Source organism: Terrapene carolina, unplaced genomic scaffold (assembly GCF_002925995.2).
Source record: "Terrapene carolina triunguis isolate 2854851 unplaced genomic scaffold, T_m_triunguis-2.0 Scaffold231, whole genome shotgun sequence".
Lineage (NCBI taxonomy): Eukaryota > Metazoa > Chordata > Testudines > Emydidae > Terrapene > Terrapene triunguis.
Window position 1 is genome coordinate 2,853,407 of NW_020664582.1, and position 18,764 is coordinate 2,872,170.

The 18,764-nt window shown below is 44.4% G+C and overlaps 1 protein-coding gene across 3 annotated transcripts in view; it reads right to left on the reverse strand.

The window, feature by feature from the left end:
* Window positions 1-18,764, reverse strand: part of COL26A1 (collagen type XXVI alpha 1 chain) — a 209,459-nt gene that overhangs the window by 40,359 nt on the left and 150,336 nt on the right. For all 3 annotated transcript variants that reach the window (XM_026656474.2, XM_026656475.2, XM_026656472.2), the window contains exon 4: window positions 11,180-11,241. In XM_026656474.2, the coding sequence (XP_026512259.1) occupies window positions 11,180-11,241 (62 nt within the window). The remainder of the gene's footprint in view (window positions 1-11,179; window positions 11,242-18,764) is intronic.

Sequence of the window (18,764 nt, forward strand, 5' to 3'; positions counted from 1 at the left end):
GGTATCCTTTCTGCAAGTCTTTTTTGAACCAGCCTATAGAATTGAATAGAGAATTATATCTCTGCAATAGAAGTTATAAAGTTAACCATATGCTTAAGTGCTTTGCTGAACAGGGATAGACTTTATCTCATAGTTTGCCTGCGACCTGAGTTCAGGGTTCTGTCTCCCAAGAACAGCTAACAAGATTGCAAATAATTGAAGGGCAAGGCAAGAAACCTTTTTCTTCAGAGCTGCCTTGGGTCAAAAGTTGCCATCAACTATTGTTCACAAAAGTAATTTATATTTTAAAACTGTAATGAAATCTCTGAAATTATTTGTGATCATACTAATTATGTTGTCCCCTCAGGGGAAAGTCCTCTGGAACTTAATAGGCATGAAACCAATAGGGTCCTATAGAAGTCACTCTGGGCATCTACAGAATTAAGTCACTGATTTTCTTTAGGATTTTGAAACCGAGCTATGGAACTGAACAGAGAACTGTATCCTTGCTAGAGAATTCCACGGGTTGGTTTCAAACTTCTATAGCAAGGACACTATTCTCCATCAAATTCTGTACGACTGCCAGCTCAGCCCTATAGCTGGATCAAAGATTACACGGAATAATTTGCTCAGAGAATATGATACAATCTGTCCAAGTTATTCAATGAGTACTATTCAACCGGCTCAAGTCTTTGCTATCCAACCTTAGAACTGCTTGGGACTTCTAAGCTGTTGAGTCCTCTGAGCCCAAACCAGTTTTGGAAAATGTACTTAGAACTACAGTGCACATCTTAGTGACTGTTAAATATATGCAGTCAATGTGGAACAGTGTGTTCTGGATTATTGCGCTACGCACCTTTAAATCCTTTACAGCATTTATCAGCAGAGCACTCATTTAAAACAGGTTGTTTTAATGCAAAAGACTCCATTGCCACTGTTCTGTGTTGATTATGTGGTAACACGTTTTTATTATCACCCACAAAAATGACTCGGAACTGTTCCATTCCAGACGTGAACTTTGGTGGAACTCCATCAGCTCCGCTAATAATGCAATGGTACAGGGCCCTAGATGCCTGCCTTTCGCTGTGTTCTGCATACCCCCCTAAAACTGTTGTTCTCCTTGATTAAATGTGTTCCTTTAACATAGCACCTCTAACAAGCATCAGAGCACTTAGTTTGTGTAGAGATCGCTTCATTTCCCCCAATGCTGAAATGCAGCCTCCTGGGCGTTGAGAGGCAGAAACGGTTATAATTCAACATTATCCAACAGTTTTGGAAGGGAAGTATTAGGATAAACGCTGATTCAGGAAAGCACTTAAGCACGTACTTAAGTCACAAGTCAATGGGACTTGTGTGTGTTTAAGTGTGTTTTTTTCTAAACTGAGACCATAGTTCCTTCAAAACTGGAACAAGAAAATAATTGGATGGAAGAAAAAGAGTGCATCGGGCCCACTGAACTAAATTCACCCCAGGGCTAACGTAACTGCAGGCTTTGGAGTTAAATTAGGGGTCAGTGTGGCCTCGTTTCTTGATGGTGGTTTCCTGCCTCACTCTTCATCAACCTAGTGTTCAGAAAGCAAGACACCAGGCCCTGTGAATAATGACCTTGGAGTCAAGGAGGGAGTTCGGCTAGTTCGCGCCAGCAGAGATTCAGTTCCTTCGCACTTAACCTAGCTCCCAGTTTAATTAATCTCTGCTGTGCCCTTGTCAGACTAATGTGTTCCGCAGAACGTTCGTCATTTCTGGCTTTGTCGCATTATTGGCTCCCGCCATGCATTGTACTACATAAATTACACACTTCATCCTTTTTGTAAGTTTAAAAAAAAAAGCATCATTCTCCTTTAGAATTACACCATGACTTTATTATGTAAAAATCAATGCCGCACATAAAGGCTCAAAACTACTGCATTCATCTCTTACTTAGCATGATGTAGCTCAGGGGTAACTTCATTGAAGTCAATGGGCCTGATTTTCCTCTTACACCAATGTAAATCAGGAGAAATTCCATTGGAATTTCACCCCAGGGATTAGAGTGAATATTTGCACACATGGGCTGGGATAGTCAAAGGATTTGGGTGCCTAACTCCTCTAACTGCCTTCGGAAATCCCTCCCATGGCATCTTTTACCTAAATCAAGCTGGAATTTGTCTGTGAAAATATTCCTCTGCCTTAATTTTTTTTGTGTATTTATCATTCCCATAGAACAGCCTTGCAAAAGCATCTACCATCCTAGGCACAGAATTTCCTTGGCAAAAATAAGTTGCATGTTGTTGTGGGTGAATAGAAATGTTCAACATTACTTTAGATAAATTTAAATATATATATATATTTGGTGGGGGAGGAGGGCAGGGGGATATTTTACAGTGCATGTCTGGTTACAGAAAGTGAAGCGCAACATTTGCCAGCCACGTGGGCCAGTCTGAGGGTCACAGGCTCAGGGAAAGGATTTCTCATCAAGCCTGATACCTATAAGAAGTGAGGGCTGGGAATTATTAGGCTGTAGGATGAGAGGTTTTTAATTGTCATTCTTAATTATAGTAGTATGTAAGAATGAGAGGTAGGCCAGATCTGAACTTCCCCAAGTGTCCCGATCTGGAGGATAAATTCCGCTCATTAGCAAGATCACAGGAGCCAGTTTTGACATTCACACATGGCTCTTGATCCAAAGTTTGGGTTGTTCAGAACTAGGTTTTGGTTCAGGCCCCCCGCCTAGTTAAAATTAGTCATGAAATTGTCCTTTACCCTCCTGGTCATTTGTTTTACATTAATTGAGCTGCAGAAACCTCAGAAACTCCCGTTTTAAGATTTGTACAAAGATGGTTTCAAACCTCATCCTGATTTTCATTCTGGTGAGTAGCAATCGGCAAGATATTAAATGAACTGCTGACTGGCAAGTTGTCTAAAACATTCTTAAAAGTCACGTCATTGTTAGAAATAGAAATGTGGGCTCTGGACCCGGAACCGAGCAACAGAAATCTAAGGGATTTACTTAACTACCTCTTTGTGGGGTGGCATACCAGGCACATGATGAAACGTTCACCACCAGTGTGAGCGACATACAAGACCACGAAACATCACCACTTAACAGTAGCACCCACTCTACAGTACCTGTAAGTATCATTGCCATACAACAGAGGAACAGGAATTTCCATTCTTGAGGACTTATGAGCACTGTTATAGTACTGTATGGGAATATCCAATCTCTAGTATTTATGAGTACTGCTGTGTCACTGTGGGAGCTAGTTTCATTTTATATCCTTCAAGGGAAGAGGTGAACCCCATAAAACATAACTGTCATATGCATTTCTTAAATCTATCCCCCCTCGGAACAGGTCAAGAGCACTTTAACATCTGCATTGTAATTGTCATCGTTTTTTGTTACTATGGTTCCACATAATTGTACCTAGTAATTAAAAAAAGAGAGGGTTATAAAAGTGGAGTGTGATATTATATTCTAAATAAATAGGGTGGATTTCATGTAGCAGAAAAAAAAACAGTGTATTGGTCTAAAGTCTATACATGTTTAAAAAATTTCCTTTAACCTTTCGCAGACTTCTGGGCAGGGTATCGCCTTACGAGGACTGTTTTCATGCAGAAAATATGCAGATCATTTATCAATCACACAATGAATCAGTCAGACACAGGATTTGTAATGTATCTCTTTGCATTTAAATCACCGTGAAACGCCACAGACTTCTTAAAAGTAGCGTCAGGAGATAAGAATGGGTTATATCGACTCGGATCAAATATTGCATTTGAACAATTACCAAAAGATGAGATTAATATCACATGATCTGTAACCCTTGGATAGAGTTTGTGAAAAGATATGGGTGTATAACAGAATAAAACAAATGGGATCCTTTTATGCGATAATACAGATGTAAGTTGTCTGCATGCCTTACAAAAAGAGAATACTGTATTCATGTCTTACAAGAAGAGAATACTCAAAGGAGGCAATAAGACTGCATAGAGCTGGATTCTTTTCTCTCTCACTCCAGTTTTACACCCTTTAGACTTAAGAGATTTAATCAAGATTTACACTGGTGCAGTTGACGGCAGCATTCCGGCTCAATGTTTTTCTAGCTAGTGGAAAGCCTGTACTATGTGTTAGGGGTAAAAGAAACCCCACTCCCAAAAGGCTGGTCTGGCACAATTGGAATCTGCTCATATACCGATGTAAAGTACGAGTACCTCTGCTGAGGTCAAATGGTCCCACAATGGTGTAAAACCAGATTAAAAATGAGTTAAGCGAAGCCAGGCCTACTGCATCTGTTAGTTTTACCATATTCTCCCCTCTCTGCTTCCTTTCACCACCCATTCTGCAATTGTACACCTTGCCCCCTTTTTGATTCTCCTTCACCCTGCTTTTTCCCCTCTTCCCTGGATCCTTCTTTAATCTGCACTAAACAGATCGGGAACACGATACCGGAGCATGAGTCAAACTTTCAAACCTACAACACATTAAAAAAAAGGAATACCACCTACCTCTGATATAGTGTTTTTCCATCAGTAGAACACAAAGTGCTTTACAAAGGAAGGTAAGTATCATTATCCCCATTTTACAGGCCCAAGGTCATCCAACAGGCCAATGGCAGAGACAAGAAATAGAACCCAGGTGTGCGGAGTTCCAATCCAGTGTTCTAATACTCTCGGCCATACAGCCTTCCATTTGAGTGGGCTAAGAGTTAGCAAAGTGAGGTGGTCACCCATCTCTAGACCACACACAACATAAATTAGAGCTGAAGTAGGAAAGTTAGGAAAGCAACCTAACCTGACATCATGTTACACAACTCTTCCTCTGCATGGTCACAATGCTAAACATGACAATTCTGGACTAGTGCCACTGAGAGCACAAGGCATTTTGAGAAAATGAGCGACGTCTATTTCATGCTCTCTCTCACCCTCAGATAGCATCTAACCATTTTGCCTTAATGACTCCTGTGTTTGTTTCTTGGTTATTTACACCTGGTGCCAATCCACACATCCCTCATTACAGAATGAGTGGGATATTTTTGCTACCTCTAACATCAATCCAACATGCGGGGTGAATTGAACATATCTCTTACAAAGTGAAAGATAAACTTTAGTTACATCCCCCTTTTATAGGTTCTGCAGACCCACAGAACTTTGCTCTACTGCTGACCACAAGTCCCTTCACTTACCGTCTGATAAATGAAGTGAGTGGGGAATAAACCATCTTTCCATACCCATAATGCTCTGTTGGGCTTTTTTGTGGCTTCTCCCCATTACCTGGACATGCTAAAGAAAGTGGTTTTTTGCTCATGTGACTAGCACATTAGTGGTTATCACAGCCCATCCAATAAGCATCCACCCAAGTACACAAAGCATTCAAAGCCAGCTTGCTGCACACTCGTTCTTTCACTTGACCTTGGCTCTGTACATCTTGGCCATTTACGGAAATTAGAAACAGTAGAGGTCGGGGCCTCACCCCTTTGGGTCTCTGAAGCACCGGCCAATTTAAGACAGCTGATCTTATCCATTCCCATTCCATGAGCTCACGGCAGCCATGCTGTGCTGAAACTCTAACGGGAACCCAAATCAGCAGTTATTCATGAGTGACCTTTACTTGATTTACAGTCATTGTTTCATTGCAAGTGTCTCCCTTGTGCCAATGCAACGCCCAGATATTTGTTGATTTTGGTTTGTCACAAATAACCTAATTAATTATCCGAAAGTTTTCAGCGCACACACACACACACACACACACACACAAAATAGTCCTTCAGCTATAGCATATACACAGCAATGGAGTAACTTCTAAAGCTGCTTGGAGATCTAGCCATATAAGATTTATGGCTGTGAACGGCGATTCCTCCTCCTGAGGAGATGTCGCCCACCTTGCAAATGCTGCAGTTAGCGATAAGCGACTCCCAAAGATTTAAGACATTCCCCTTTTGTTCCTGATAAGTCTGAAAGAGAGGAGTCAGGTCAAAGTGACCTTTTTGCTGCCCAATGTGTGTCGTCTCTCCCACACTGGCTCCGGCAACTCCCTCTGCTTTCCAACTCATGATATTTTCTTGCATAGTTCGGTTGTAAAGCAAAACTTCCTACGTTGGCGAGTTTTGCTTTGCCTGGCACCCAGCTGTGCTTCCACTCAGTATGTTTCATGTGCTATGCAGGCAGTGAAAAAGTGAGGGAAGAGAAGGAATCAGAGCATCAGAGGGAGCTCCCTAAAGCCAATGCTGGTGAAAGGAGATTTCTGGGGACCCAAGGGGAGTGGGGAAAGATAAAGATGAAATGAGAGGTGGGCATGGTGAAGCATGGTGGGAAGTGAAGGAAAGAGACGGAGGTGTGAGCGATAGAGGAATTGCTGCCCGCAGTTCCTCCAGGTCCTGTCAGTGGTGTGGGTGTGTCCACATCACCAGTCCACTCCTCTCCATTAGTCACTCGAATCCTCATTGCTCTTCTCTGCCAGGGACACATGGCTAGAGAAGGGAGCCAAATGCTGGTCAGGGGAGTGCTCTGTTACACACACACACACAGTACGTACGTATTCCCTCCCATCTCTGGCCACACGTCAGACAGAGAAGGGAGCACTAATCATGAGTGAGACGGGCATACCGACAATAAGCAGCTCTCCTACACTGCAGGCAGAGTCAGGGGTGAGGAAGAGAAGATCTGGGCAGAATATAGGGGGAAAGCAAAGCAGCAGATAAATTCCAGATCTCAGCCAATCCCGGACAGTTCCCCCCTCCCCGAGCACTGAGCTAATCTCCCTTAAGCCTGAGGCTAAAACAGAAGTCTGGCTCCCGTGCCAAGCCACCCAAGCCCCAAAGAGCATTCGAATCAAGCTAAAAATCTCAGAACAGCCTTTTGAGAGATGTCCTGTTATCTCTGCCTCTGCACTAGCAAAAATACAGCGACACCAGCCTCTTTTGTAGTACTTGGGTGCTTCTGTTTCTGGCCAAAACCAAGTTCAGAGGGACACAAAAATAAACACTTAACCCCAATTTTTCTGAACCGCAACAGAAGTTCATTTCAGATTCAGCAGGGAATGGAGGTTCAGAGAGGTTTTTACTTCTTCTGATTCAGTTCTGCCATCTCTAACAGGACGAGCGGGGCCAAGACCAGGAAGATAACCGGCTGAGCCCTATTCATAGGAGTATAAAAAGTCACCTCATCTTTTGAAAACCCCTTTCAGGAGTACATAGCAAAACTCAGACTAGCTCAGACTTCTACATCATTCCACTATTAAAAGCCTGCTGCCAAAAGACTTCTACTTTTTGTAGTGCTGGGCAAGTGACCTTTTGCAGTGCTGTCTATGTTGACACATAGCATCTCTTGGCTTGTCTCCAGAATAGTTTATCAACTTCTTCTTTCGTCTAGTGTTGGACTCGATGGGGACCCATCCACTGACTTCAAGAGGCTTTGGATTGGGCTCCTCGTATGCGATGTGATTCTGCTCTCCTAGCAGTGTAAATCTGGAATAACGCCACTGAAATCAATGAAGTTAAACTGGTGTAAAATTAGCGTAAGTAAAAGCAGAATCAGGCCCACGGTAGGTGGATTAGGTGCCAAGTCACCACTCCTGGAGAGTGAACAGACGCAAAGAGCAAAGGAATACACAAAGATCCAATGTGTGATGCCCAAGTTCAACAGAGCTGAGATGAATCAACGCTGCTGAAATGACAAGAGTGGCCACTTGACTTAAGGGGATTATGGGATGTTTCCGGAGGCTGATCAGAGCGCAGTAACGCAACACGTCATTCACACTGATGCCGCGGCGCTCCAGCGGGGGCGCAGCAAACGTTATTCCACTCGCCAAGGTGGAAACCAGCAGCGCTGTAGCTGCGGAGTCAGAGCGCTCTACGTGCCTTGCCAGTGTGAACGGGGAGTGAGCTAGTGCGCCCGAGGCTGCTTTATTGCGCTGTAACTCGCAAGTGTAGCCAAGGCCTGACTCCAATGCAGTTGCACTCTTGGGCAGGGACTTTCAAAGGATCCTAAGGGAGTTAGGCACCCAACTCCTCCTTTGAAAATCCCAGCCTTGATTTACAGTAGTTTAACTGAGCCCAGCACCTGGCTCATTCAGTCCGTTAGCATAACGGCACAAACCACCTCTGCTCAGGCACTGCACCTTCCTTGCTATTCTAATGGTGCTTTTGCTGCAAGTGCCTTAAGCGAGTCCTAGATTTTTATTTTCTGGTGAGTGAGGTATACAAACTCCTGACAGTGCTGGCTGCAACGGATGCAAAAGCCAAACGAAGTCAGTGGGCGTCTGTCATTTGGTTTCTTTGAGCTTTGGATCACACCCATTGTGGGTAGTTAAAAGAGGAGAGTCATCTTTCCTCTTAGAACACTTCCGGCTCTTCACTGCCAAGGAACACACAGCCTGCCTGGACTTACTGCGTCAAAAAAATATTCAGCTCATCTTTGAATTGAAAACAGAATCTTCCCTTACACCATAACCATTGTTTTCACTTGAGGAATTCAACTCCCTGGAATGTTTTTCTTATTTTTTCTCATGGTGATATACAACCCCACATGTCTTTGAGGGAGTTCCAGAAAGCGTCACTCATTTCACTTCACGTCAGACACAATTCCCCAATTATCAGCAAATCATGTGTTGTCGGCAAAACCATCCCACATCCCATCCTCCTCCCCCACTCCCCAGGAGATTCCCTGAATTCCTATGACAGATCACTGATAACCATTAGCTGCACAAGCATTAAGGAGATCCAAGCGCTATATCTGACCAACAGGAATGGGCTGTCACAGAAGGAATCGAAGATCAAAGGGAATTAACTGACTTTGCTTATGGGAGCTATCTTTATGACGCTTGGTGGAGTACACATTAAAACAATTTAACAAAAACCACAATACTGAATTCCACCTGTGAAAGGTTTTCAACAGTGTGTGGTGCATCAAATCCTCCTAACATTTGGAAAAGGATAAAAGGAGGAATGCAGATTTGAACAACACACACGCGAACGATTGTGCATTAGCACAGTGGATGAAAAATATGGAACACCAGATCAATGCAAAGTAGGTGAAGAGCCTAACACTGTTGCACAGAGTTTTCATCCAGTTACATCGGCAAATATAATGCGAGACTTAGGGCTTGCTAATACATGGAGTTATTCTGGAATAGCTAGCGCACTTCAAATTCACACACTGCCTTAATCTGAATTACCTTCAAGTGTCGACAATCCCTAATAGGCAAATCTGCAAACAGAAGCTGCCACTCATCCTGAGCAAAATTCACTCTTGTGCAGCGGGCCAGCAGACATGCACCACGTTAAGTCTCAATTAAGGCTTATTTTTAAAAGTGAAGAGAGACCTATATGGTACCTAGACCTTAGGAAGGGCCTCCATATCTGAGTAAGAGATGTGTACATTCTAACTGGAATAGCCCATACACTCTTGTATTTGCTGTTGTTGAAGCAGCAAAGTGAAAGAGGGATTTGGAGAGATGGGAGCAGCAGAGAAGTAGTAAAAAGAATTGAAAGACTAAAGAGAAGAATTATGGGAGACAATTACAAAAGGACAGCCTCAAATCTCAGATTTCTGCCCTTTTTCATTGAGCTGGATTGCCTCTGATTTAGATTTTATAACACAGGAAATACACAAGCTGTTCCTCCATCTTGTATACGGACGGTATGGATGGAGTTTCTTCTGTGTGTTTTAATATTGGAGCTCACACTCAGAACCTATTTGCCTTCAGAGGTTTAATTCTCTGCTGATTTACATCCCATTGTTATAGAGCTGAATCCAGTATAAATTTGCCCTCATATTTCTTGAATGCAAAGAATTAAACCCTAGGGGTTCACATGGACACTTTCTGATCAAGAGTAATGCGCTGCTATTTCCGCTAACATTAACCATCGTTTACAAATACAGCCACAGTCCAACTATGGGTTGAATGTGGAAGTTTGCTTTAGGCTTTTTGTCCTTAAGGGTATCACATTGATTACAGTCTGATTACATCGGCTGATCTTTGGTTCTGTTCTAGTGGCAAGTGTTATCAGCCTCAGCAGAGATGCTAAACAATGGAAACTGAACTAACCTCCCATCTGAAGGTATGTCTACACAGCAATAGGGAGGTACAACTGCAGCATGGGTGGGCATACCCAACTAGCGTTGATCAAGCTTCTTGCTGAAAACAATGGTGCTGCAGCTCCGCATATTTGTAGTGAGCTAGCTCAGGTATGCATACACATACTGTCCCAATTGCAATGTAGACATACTCTAAGACAGGGGCGGGCAAACTTTTTGGCCTGAGGGCCACATCGGGTTTTGGAAATTGTATGGAGGGCTGGTTAGGGGAGGCTGTGCTTCCTCAAACAGCCAGGCGTGGCCCGGCCCCCGCCCCCATCCCCATCCCCCCTCTGCTGCCCCCCCCCAGGACCCCTGCCCCATCTACCCCCCCGCTCCCTGTCCCCTGACCGCCCCCAGAACCTCCACCCCTGACGGCCCCCTGCCACCCCATCCAACCCTTCCTTTCATTCCTGACCTTCCCCCCCCCTTCCCTCCTGCCCCATCCAACCACCCCTTCTCCCTGACCACCCCTGGAACCCCTACCCCTGACTGCCCACCACTGCCCCCATCCAACCCCCCCTCCTTCCTGACTGCCCCCATTCAACCACCCTGTTCTCTGCCCTCTGACTGCCCTGCCCCCTATCCACACCCCTGCCCCCTGACCACCACGCCGAACTCCCCTGCCCTCTATCCAACCCCACCTGCTCCCTGCCCCCTTACCGCGCTGCCTGGAGCACTGGTGGCTGGCGGCGCTACAGCCGCGCTGCCTGGCTGGAGCTGGGCCACACCGCCACCACGCAGCACAGAGACCAGCTCAGGCCCCGGCTCTGCATCTGCGCTGCCCCAGGAGCTCACAGCCCCCCCACCCAGAGCATTGCGCTGGCGGCAGAGCGAGCTGAGGCTGCGGAGGAGGGGGAACAGCAGGGGAGGGGCCGGGACGAGCCTCCCAGGGCAGGAGCTCAGGGGCTGGGCAGGAGGGTCCCGTGGGCCGGATGTGGCCTGCGGGCCGTAGTTTGCCCACCTCTGCTCTAAGAGGTGGTCATTACAAAACAGGGTTGCGTGATATGAGTGGGGCAGTTTGGTGAAGTAATGCATGTGTTGTTTTTGCTCATGCTGCACCTGTTTGGTGGATTGTCTTTTCAGCACCTCTTCCCCAGCACTAAAGTCACTATTTTTTCCTTTAAAACACGTTCCATGTGCTTACCTTGGCTTCCAGAGTGTTTAGCCTCTCAGTCATATCAGTTAGTCTGGTGCAGTTCATGCATTCTAGAAAAGAGAAGGGGTACAACAAGTGTTTTATTAATTTATTTGAACAGCTCTTAATCTGCAGTCTCCCGTCACTCTGTGTCCATGCAAACGTGTTGATTTCACAAGACTAAGAAATAATGCTTATGGCGCAATTATAGACCAAAAAATGTAAATATTAAACACCATTGACAAGTTAGTGGCCACAGCCAGGCTAAACGTAAATGAAATCTACGTAAGATCTGAAGCTGCTAAGAGGTTTGGAATGTTCGAATTAGTTCCTGAGATGTAGAAATAGGCAGACTGTAGATGAGGAGGTCAATGGTGCATGATAAATAGTCACATGGTTTCAATATGTATTACATGGCTGGCACCAGCACATAGACTACATATACCACCTGCCGCTATCAAATATCTACAGTGTTGCAAGCATACACTGCTCACACTTCAAAAGCTTCTTCTGTTTTGAGAGAGATTGATGATTTTAGGGGCATTCCCCATTTTAAGTACAGGGAATCCCCCTCCACCTGGAAGAAATCCAGCCTCATTTCTAGGATTCCATGAAAAAGTGAGACCACTGTATGTACACACACACTCATCTGGGCCTACTTCAATGTCCATGAAGCCAGTGGAAATATTCTCATTGCCTTCAGCAGATGCTGGGTCAGGCACCAGATCTGAAGCAGCCCTAGGTAGCAGTCACAAAGCGATTCATATCTCACTTTACTATACAGGAGCCACTAGATACTTGATGACAACCACCAGATTTTCTACTGCGTCCATCCTAAAGAACAAACAGAAACGTAAGGGGCTGCGAGTGTGGTTTAGAATGATTGCCTGATACAACTTATCACTTATCTAAACTTCGTGACTGCGTTTACCCCTGGTTTTCATTTCGACAATTTCTTAGAATTTTTGGTTTTGTTTTGCTGAGCAATGCTTTCTGTTGAAACGGTGACTATCTGAAGTGCTCTAAGGCTCTCCTTCCCGCCCCTGGGTGAGCTGGGATCTGGGGAGACTCTGCCCCTAAAGGGTAGGGAATGGGGGAGGTCTGAGCCTCTCTCCCTGATCCTGTGTGTAAGCGGGTGTACTAAATGGGGAGAGGGGCAAATGAGAACACCCACTGAGATGAACAAAGCAGTTCACACCCCTCAGAGCTATTGTTTCAGGTGTATCCATGGGGTTCTCTTCTTCAGCTGAGAATGTCTTTGGCCAGTGTTTTATCCTCGGTCACCCACTTTCCCACAGGTTGGCAGCAACTCTTTGTTTTACATTACAGGCTACTAGAAAGTCTCCCAATCACTCTGGAGAACAGATTAGCTCATTCACATGTGTCAGCTTCTACAATGCAGCAGTTTTAAAAGGAAAAAATGAGCCGAGCAATGTGGAATATTATAGATAAGGTACAGAAACCAGTTGATTGTTATGAATCGGTTGCTACTCTCATATCCCTCATTCCAAAACAAATCTGCAGTTTTCGGCTCACTAAGGGCCTGATCCATTGACGTCCACTGGAGTATTATTATTATTTATTACTTGTATTGCGGTAGCATGGAGAAACCTCAGTTATGGAGCAGAACCCCCCGGTGCTAGGTGCTGTATACAACACAGAACAAAAACTGATCCCTGCTCCAAAGAGCTTACAATCTAAGCAGATGCATCAGGTCCTAACAGCAACCAATCTCCAAACGCACACAAAGCGTCCTAAGAAGTTCTTCCTCTTTGGTCTATCAGTGTCACTGAAATTCTGCAGTGGGATTTTTTAGAGCTGCTTAAACTCCCATTGGCCCCTTAATTTCTAATGGCCACCTGCAAACTGAACATCTGACTCCTCAGGCAGATTTGGTTTCAAGAATTTCATTCCAAGCTAGTACTGAAAGGGACCTACTTTTTTTTTTTTTTTTGTTGTTTTTAACAGGAAATACCTTTTTAATATTTTTTTTTTTCAGCAATTAATTTTTGGCAACAATTTTTTTCCCCCCTAGAACAAACTGGCTCATGCATATGCGAATGCCTTACGTGTGTTATCACAAAATGGAACAGAACGGGTAAGGCTTGTTTGGTTCAGAACTGTTTGTGGCGTGTAAAGTCGGAATGATCTGGGTGTAGATTAGCTACATGTTTTTGATCTTGCTCATCCGCCCAGGAAGAAAAGATTGAACAAATCCATCATTTCACAGAGCCAAAAAGGGTATTAGATGCATTACAGAACAAATAAAATAAGAAGCCCTGTTCTCCCCTTTCCCTGTCCAAAGATACTATTAACTCCCATTGATTTCAGTGGGACTGACTTGTACTGTCTGAAATTCACTCCTGTGCAGAGCAGGAGATGGATGTACCACCTGAGAACTCATCTGGTACATGGGGCTCGTACTGCCCCTCTGCGCATGGTTCAATTTCACCAAATTGACGGGGGAGAATCAGATCTATAATCTGTGCCAGACGGAGTTTACAAACTATGGTCCTGATTCTGCAATTAACTATGTTCGTGCAGAGCCCTACGCGCTCACGGAGCCTCTCTGACTCCACATTAGCACGTCTATTTGCAGGGCATGAGGTTCATTTTCAAACTGACACAAGGAGTGATAATTAACAATATGGTGGGATGGGGATGAGGAAGCAGAAGAGTCACAGTAATAAGATCATGCAGGCATTTGTTTATGGTTTGCGCCCACCGACACGCCCACCAAAGAAATGTAATGTTAATTAATGAAAACAAGGACAAATCAAGAAAGATTTACAGTACAGTACGTAGTGCTCAAAGAATACGGTGTTATTTGTTAAACTTAATAGTTACATTACTTTGGCGCAGAGGATCTTGAGCTGTTCTTACAAAGGAGCAAGGGAAGGTCAGCAACTCTTAAGTCATAGGTTGCTGAGAGGGAGCTTGACATGGGTCTGAACCCCCCCCTGAACTGTACGAAAGTTCAGATCTGTGTGTGAACTTTTTACCTCCGACCCACTTCTCAGGATGCACAAAGCAGCAACCTATGCTGCAAAGGCAAATTGTTCTACAAATGCAGAATGGCAAACCCTTGTGTTATAACTTAGCAGTGATGTTTAGTTCATCAACCTACAGACAGTGGTTTCAAAAAATGAAGTGGTAGATCAGGGATCGGCAACCTTTGGCCCACGGCTCACCAGGGTAAGCACCCTGGCGGGCCGGGCTGGTTTGTTTACCTGCCGCGTCCGCAGGTTTGGCCGATCACGGCTCCCACTGGCCACAGTTCGCCGCTCCAGGCCAATGGGGGCTGCAGGAAGCGGTGGTCAGCACAACCCTCGGCCCGCGCCGCTTCCGGCACCCCCATTGGCCTGGAGCAGCGAACCGCGGCCAGTGGGAGCCGCGATCGGCCGAACCTGTGGACGTGGCAGGTAAACAAGCCGGCCCGGCCCGCCAGGGTGCTTACCCTGGCGGGCCGCGTGCCAAAGGTTGCTGATCCCTGGGCTAGATAAATGCTAAGTATTATTACTACACGTACACTCAAAACATACTTAGATGAAACAAAACAGCAAGACAGCTTCTAGTACTCTAGTCTAACGTTGAATCTGTTTACTACCAGGGGACTATATCCGGTCCTTGGGGTGGGGGAGGGGGAACGGGAGGAAACAAGCAAATACATATTTTCTGTATCCACTTACTATGAAATTAAGTATTTAGAGATCTGATCCAAAAAAACTCATTGAATCCAAAAATGGAGCCCATAAGGTCAAGTTTTCTGATCAGGGAGAATGCCTTTTGCATTATTAAAGCCAGCTAGGAGGATCTCACATCATCATTTCACATTCAACACTGAATTCATTGTGGCAAATCTTACATGCTCTCTGAACTGGAATCCCTGAAGAGACTCCTTCCAGGTCTGCATAAATTCATCATCTGTTGCAGCGTGGCACCATCGTTTATTTCTCTTGTATTCCTAGTTGGTGCATTAGGTGGAGTTTTTTTCCAACTAAATCTTGAGTAAGGAGTTGTGATTTCACTCTACAAAACCCAACTTCAAAACACATGGTCGGATTTGTTTTAGAAATATTCCAGGAGGGAGGATAAATAATTGAGATGATGAACATTATACTGTACCAGAGTATCACATGACACCCAGTCTGTCTCCATAATGTCTCAACATGATTATCCCAATACCACTCCTTATGCACCATTCTCTCCCCCCCTCTCGCCGTATGTGTGCCGTGCAAAATAATGCTACACGATGGAAAGAAATGACATGACCTATCAGATGCAGGATAGGATCAGCATTTCTCAAGAAACGGAAATGTAACAGATCACAGAGTCTGTATGCCTGGGGCAAGATATAACCCTGCTGGTTTTGATCTAAAAGATTGCTACACTTGATCCTAGATTAAAAGGGCGTGGGCCAGACCTTCAGCTAGTGTAGACTGGTGTCCCTCTCAATTTCAATGGAGTTATGCCTTGTGATGTTATTCCCTCTTTACACACCTCAGACAGCATAAGCATTAGCATAATTTTATAATGATTATTTAAAAATATTACACATTTTAACTGTTCGGTGCTTCCAGCCTCGAAAATCTGAGAGCTCCTCACCTCACTAAAAGCAAGCACAGTGGACATGATTCTTCCCTCTTGGTTATGACCGGTTTCAACCCATGCTTTACACCAGTGGAAGTGAGAGGACAGTCAGGCCAGTGTTTACAAAACCACAATTGTGCAAAAAGAAAACGTCCCAATGTCTCTGCCCACTTTTCGGTCCCTACAGCGTGCGCACGTGCACAGACAGACACAGGACACAGAGAGACTCTAGGCTCAAAAATAGAAGGGAAACTAAAGGCCAAGTGCAAATCGGCATAAGTCCTTTGAAGTCCGTGGATCAAGGCTCTGGGTTTCTGCCCTGAAGGTTACTCCAAAGCGGATATTTGGGTACAGTAAATGGAGGGTGAGAAAATCCCAGAGCCACGGACTCTTAATTTAAAACAAATAGTCTTGAGAGAACAGGAAAGAAGAAGATTCTATCTCTCAACAAGCAGCAGCTCCAAAGTTGCAGACCTCGGTTTCCAAAATTTCAGTATGGTCCAGTGCATTGCACACCAGTCAGGGGGACGGCTGATGGGGCGGGAGTGTGTGTGTGCCAGGAGACCTAGGCAGTTCCCAACCTGTCTCCAATCTGTTGTAGGGCCCTGGCCAAGTCACTTCCCATCTCTGTGCCTCAGTGTCACCATCTGTAAAATCAGGGGAACAATACTGACCACCCTTCTAAAGTGCTTTAAAACCTGTGGATGGAAAGTGCTCTACAAGTGCAAAGTATTCCTGTTCACATAATTAGTCTCTTGGCTTCAGTTGTACTACTTACAGATCCTTACTCCTAGCTCTAGATAATTATACTCACCATGTAACCCGTGCTTTTCATAGCTCTCACAGCGCTCTTCAAAGGATGGAAAGAATAATTATCCCCAATTTAGAGATGGCAAGCCTGAGACACCGGAAGGCCCCAGAGTGTCAGTGTGACCAGGTCTGGGAATAGAACCAGGACTCCACTGGCTTTTACTACAGTATGAAATGATTATTAACTGCTTTGATTCAGACCACAGCTGGTGTGTGATCAGCCTTAATAGTCTTGCACTTTCAACAAATAATGCTGTTCTTATTTGAGGCATTGGGATTTATAAAGATGGTAGTAAAAGATAAACTATGAATGCCCATTATTAAGAGGTTTAAGAGAATTTCCATTTCCAAATGAAGTGGAAGAAATAATGCTCCTGTTAGTCAACAGGACCAGCTCCTTTCTTCAGATCTCCAATAAGAACATGGAACAGCTCCTGAACATAGTTACACTGGTACAAATCTGGAGGGACCCAGTCAAGTCACTCAAGTGCGTACACTGGTGCGAAAGAGATTGGAAACTGGATCCAGACTCTTCTGGAAGCAGAAGCAACCCTTTTAATACGTGTAAGCCTGGAAGTCCCATGATTAAAATTTGCAGCAGCAAAATGATGTGAGAGCAGAACTTACTCCATTAGAATGGACATACATACATACATGTTGCCCTCCCTCCCTGGTGAGTGGATGGGGAAGGAAAACTGAAAGAGAGATCCCCACATCTGCTACAGTCCAGTGGCAAACCGCTCGATTATTCCTTGAAGTAACAATGGTACCTTTGTCATCTCTCTGCTAAACCATAGCTCTTTGTTGAGTTATTGCCTTCTATTATCACCTCCAGCCTGAAACCTACTAGATCTAAAATGCCAGATCTCCCTTAAGACAAACTACTGGGACATAAACCTCCTTAATATGATATGTTTTCCCACTGTCTAGCCAATAGCATTCCCAGTCATTCTTTTTCAGACACAGTCAACAGTTTCAATGGAATATAAACATGCATCCCCACCATGCCTGCCTAGGTGGCCTACAACAGGGAGTAGATGAATAAAGGGCCCTTCCCCATCTCCTTTTAATTTGTCTGATTTGACCCTTTCAGTCTTTGTGTGTCCATACACAGTTTCCTTAAGTAGTTCGTGGTCTGGTCCTTCTCAAAAGCTTTCCCCAGTGCTCATGAAGAATAGCAGACCCAGGCTATAAATCATGACCAACCTGGGATGTGTTTTTTCAACACTTTCCCCTTAATGAGAGTCAGATGTTGGCTAGATCGACTTTATTAATTATGCTTGTTATTCAATATCAGTCATGTCTCTAGCTCTGTAATGGAGCCTGAGCATGTGAAAGGTGAAGGGCTGACAGCGTCAGTGGATATGAGTGCTACAGAGCTGGCCGCGTCTGGTTGTCTCAAAAAAAAAAAAAATCAGCTAAGAGGTCAGGGGAACGGGGTAAGGGACAGTCAGTAGGGAGCCCACTCTAATAAACATAAGACACTCCAAGAGTAAGACAAGAACCTGGTAGATTTCAGTGAGGAGCGTTCCACACTAAGGATCTTGAACATTTATTTGGAGGGTTATTGTTGAATGCAATTTCCTTTTAGTTAGAGATTATCAGGACTGTGCTGCTAAGTGCTCTTTATTTAAAGACGTGCTATTAGCTACCTGGCAGTGGGCTAGCTTTACTATTTTATGTCCTAGATTTTCAGCCTTTAGTAAAGCCACACACTAAAGGGACCAAGATGACCAAAGGGTTTAAAAAAAAAAAAAAAAAAAGTCATAGTACGATAGATTTTCAAAGGCACCTAAATCGCACTGAAAATCAATAGGAGCGAATTACACATTAATGATGCCTCACAACTCCTCTCCCCGCTTAAATATTATTATAACTAAGGTGTTTTGCAGGTAAGAAAACGGAGGCCCAGAGAAATGAAGGAACAATTCCTGAAGTCCTTACTTAAATTGTTACTTCTCTTTACTCAGGCAAACTCCCATAGCAAGATGGAATAAAACCTGTGTGAGGACATCAGCATTTCGCCTTTACTGATTTGCCCATCACACAAGGAGTCCATGACAAAGGTCAGAATAAGAAACTACAGAGTCTAGAGCTCTTGGCTGCATGGTGGTTTGAAGACAGACACCCGACAGTATAATTAAAGGACACACACACACACACACACACACACACACACACACACACACACACA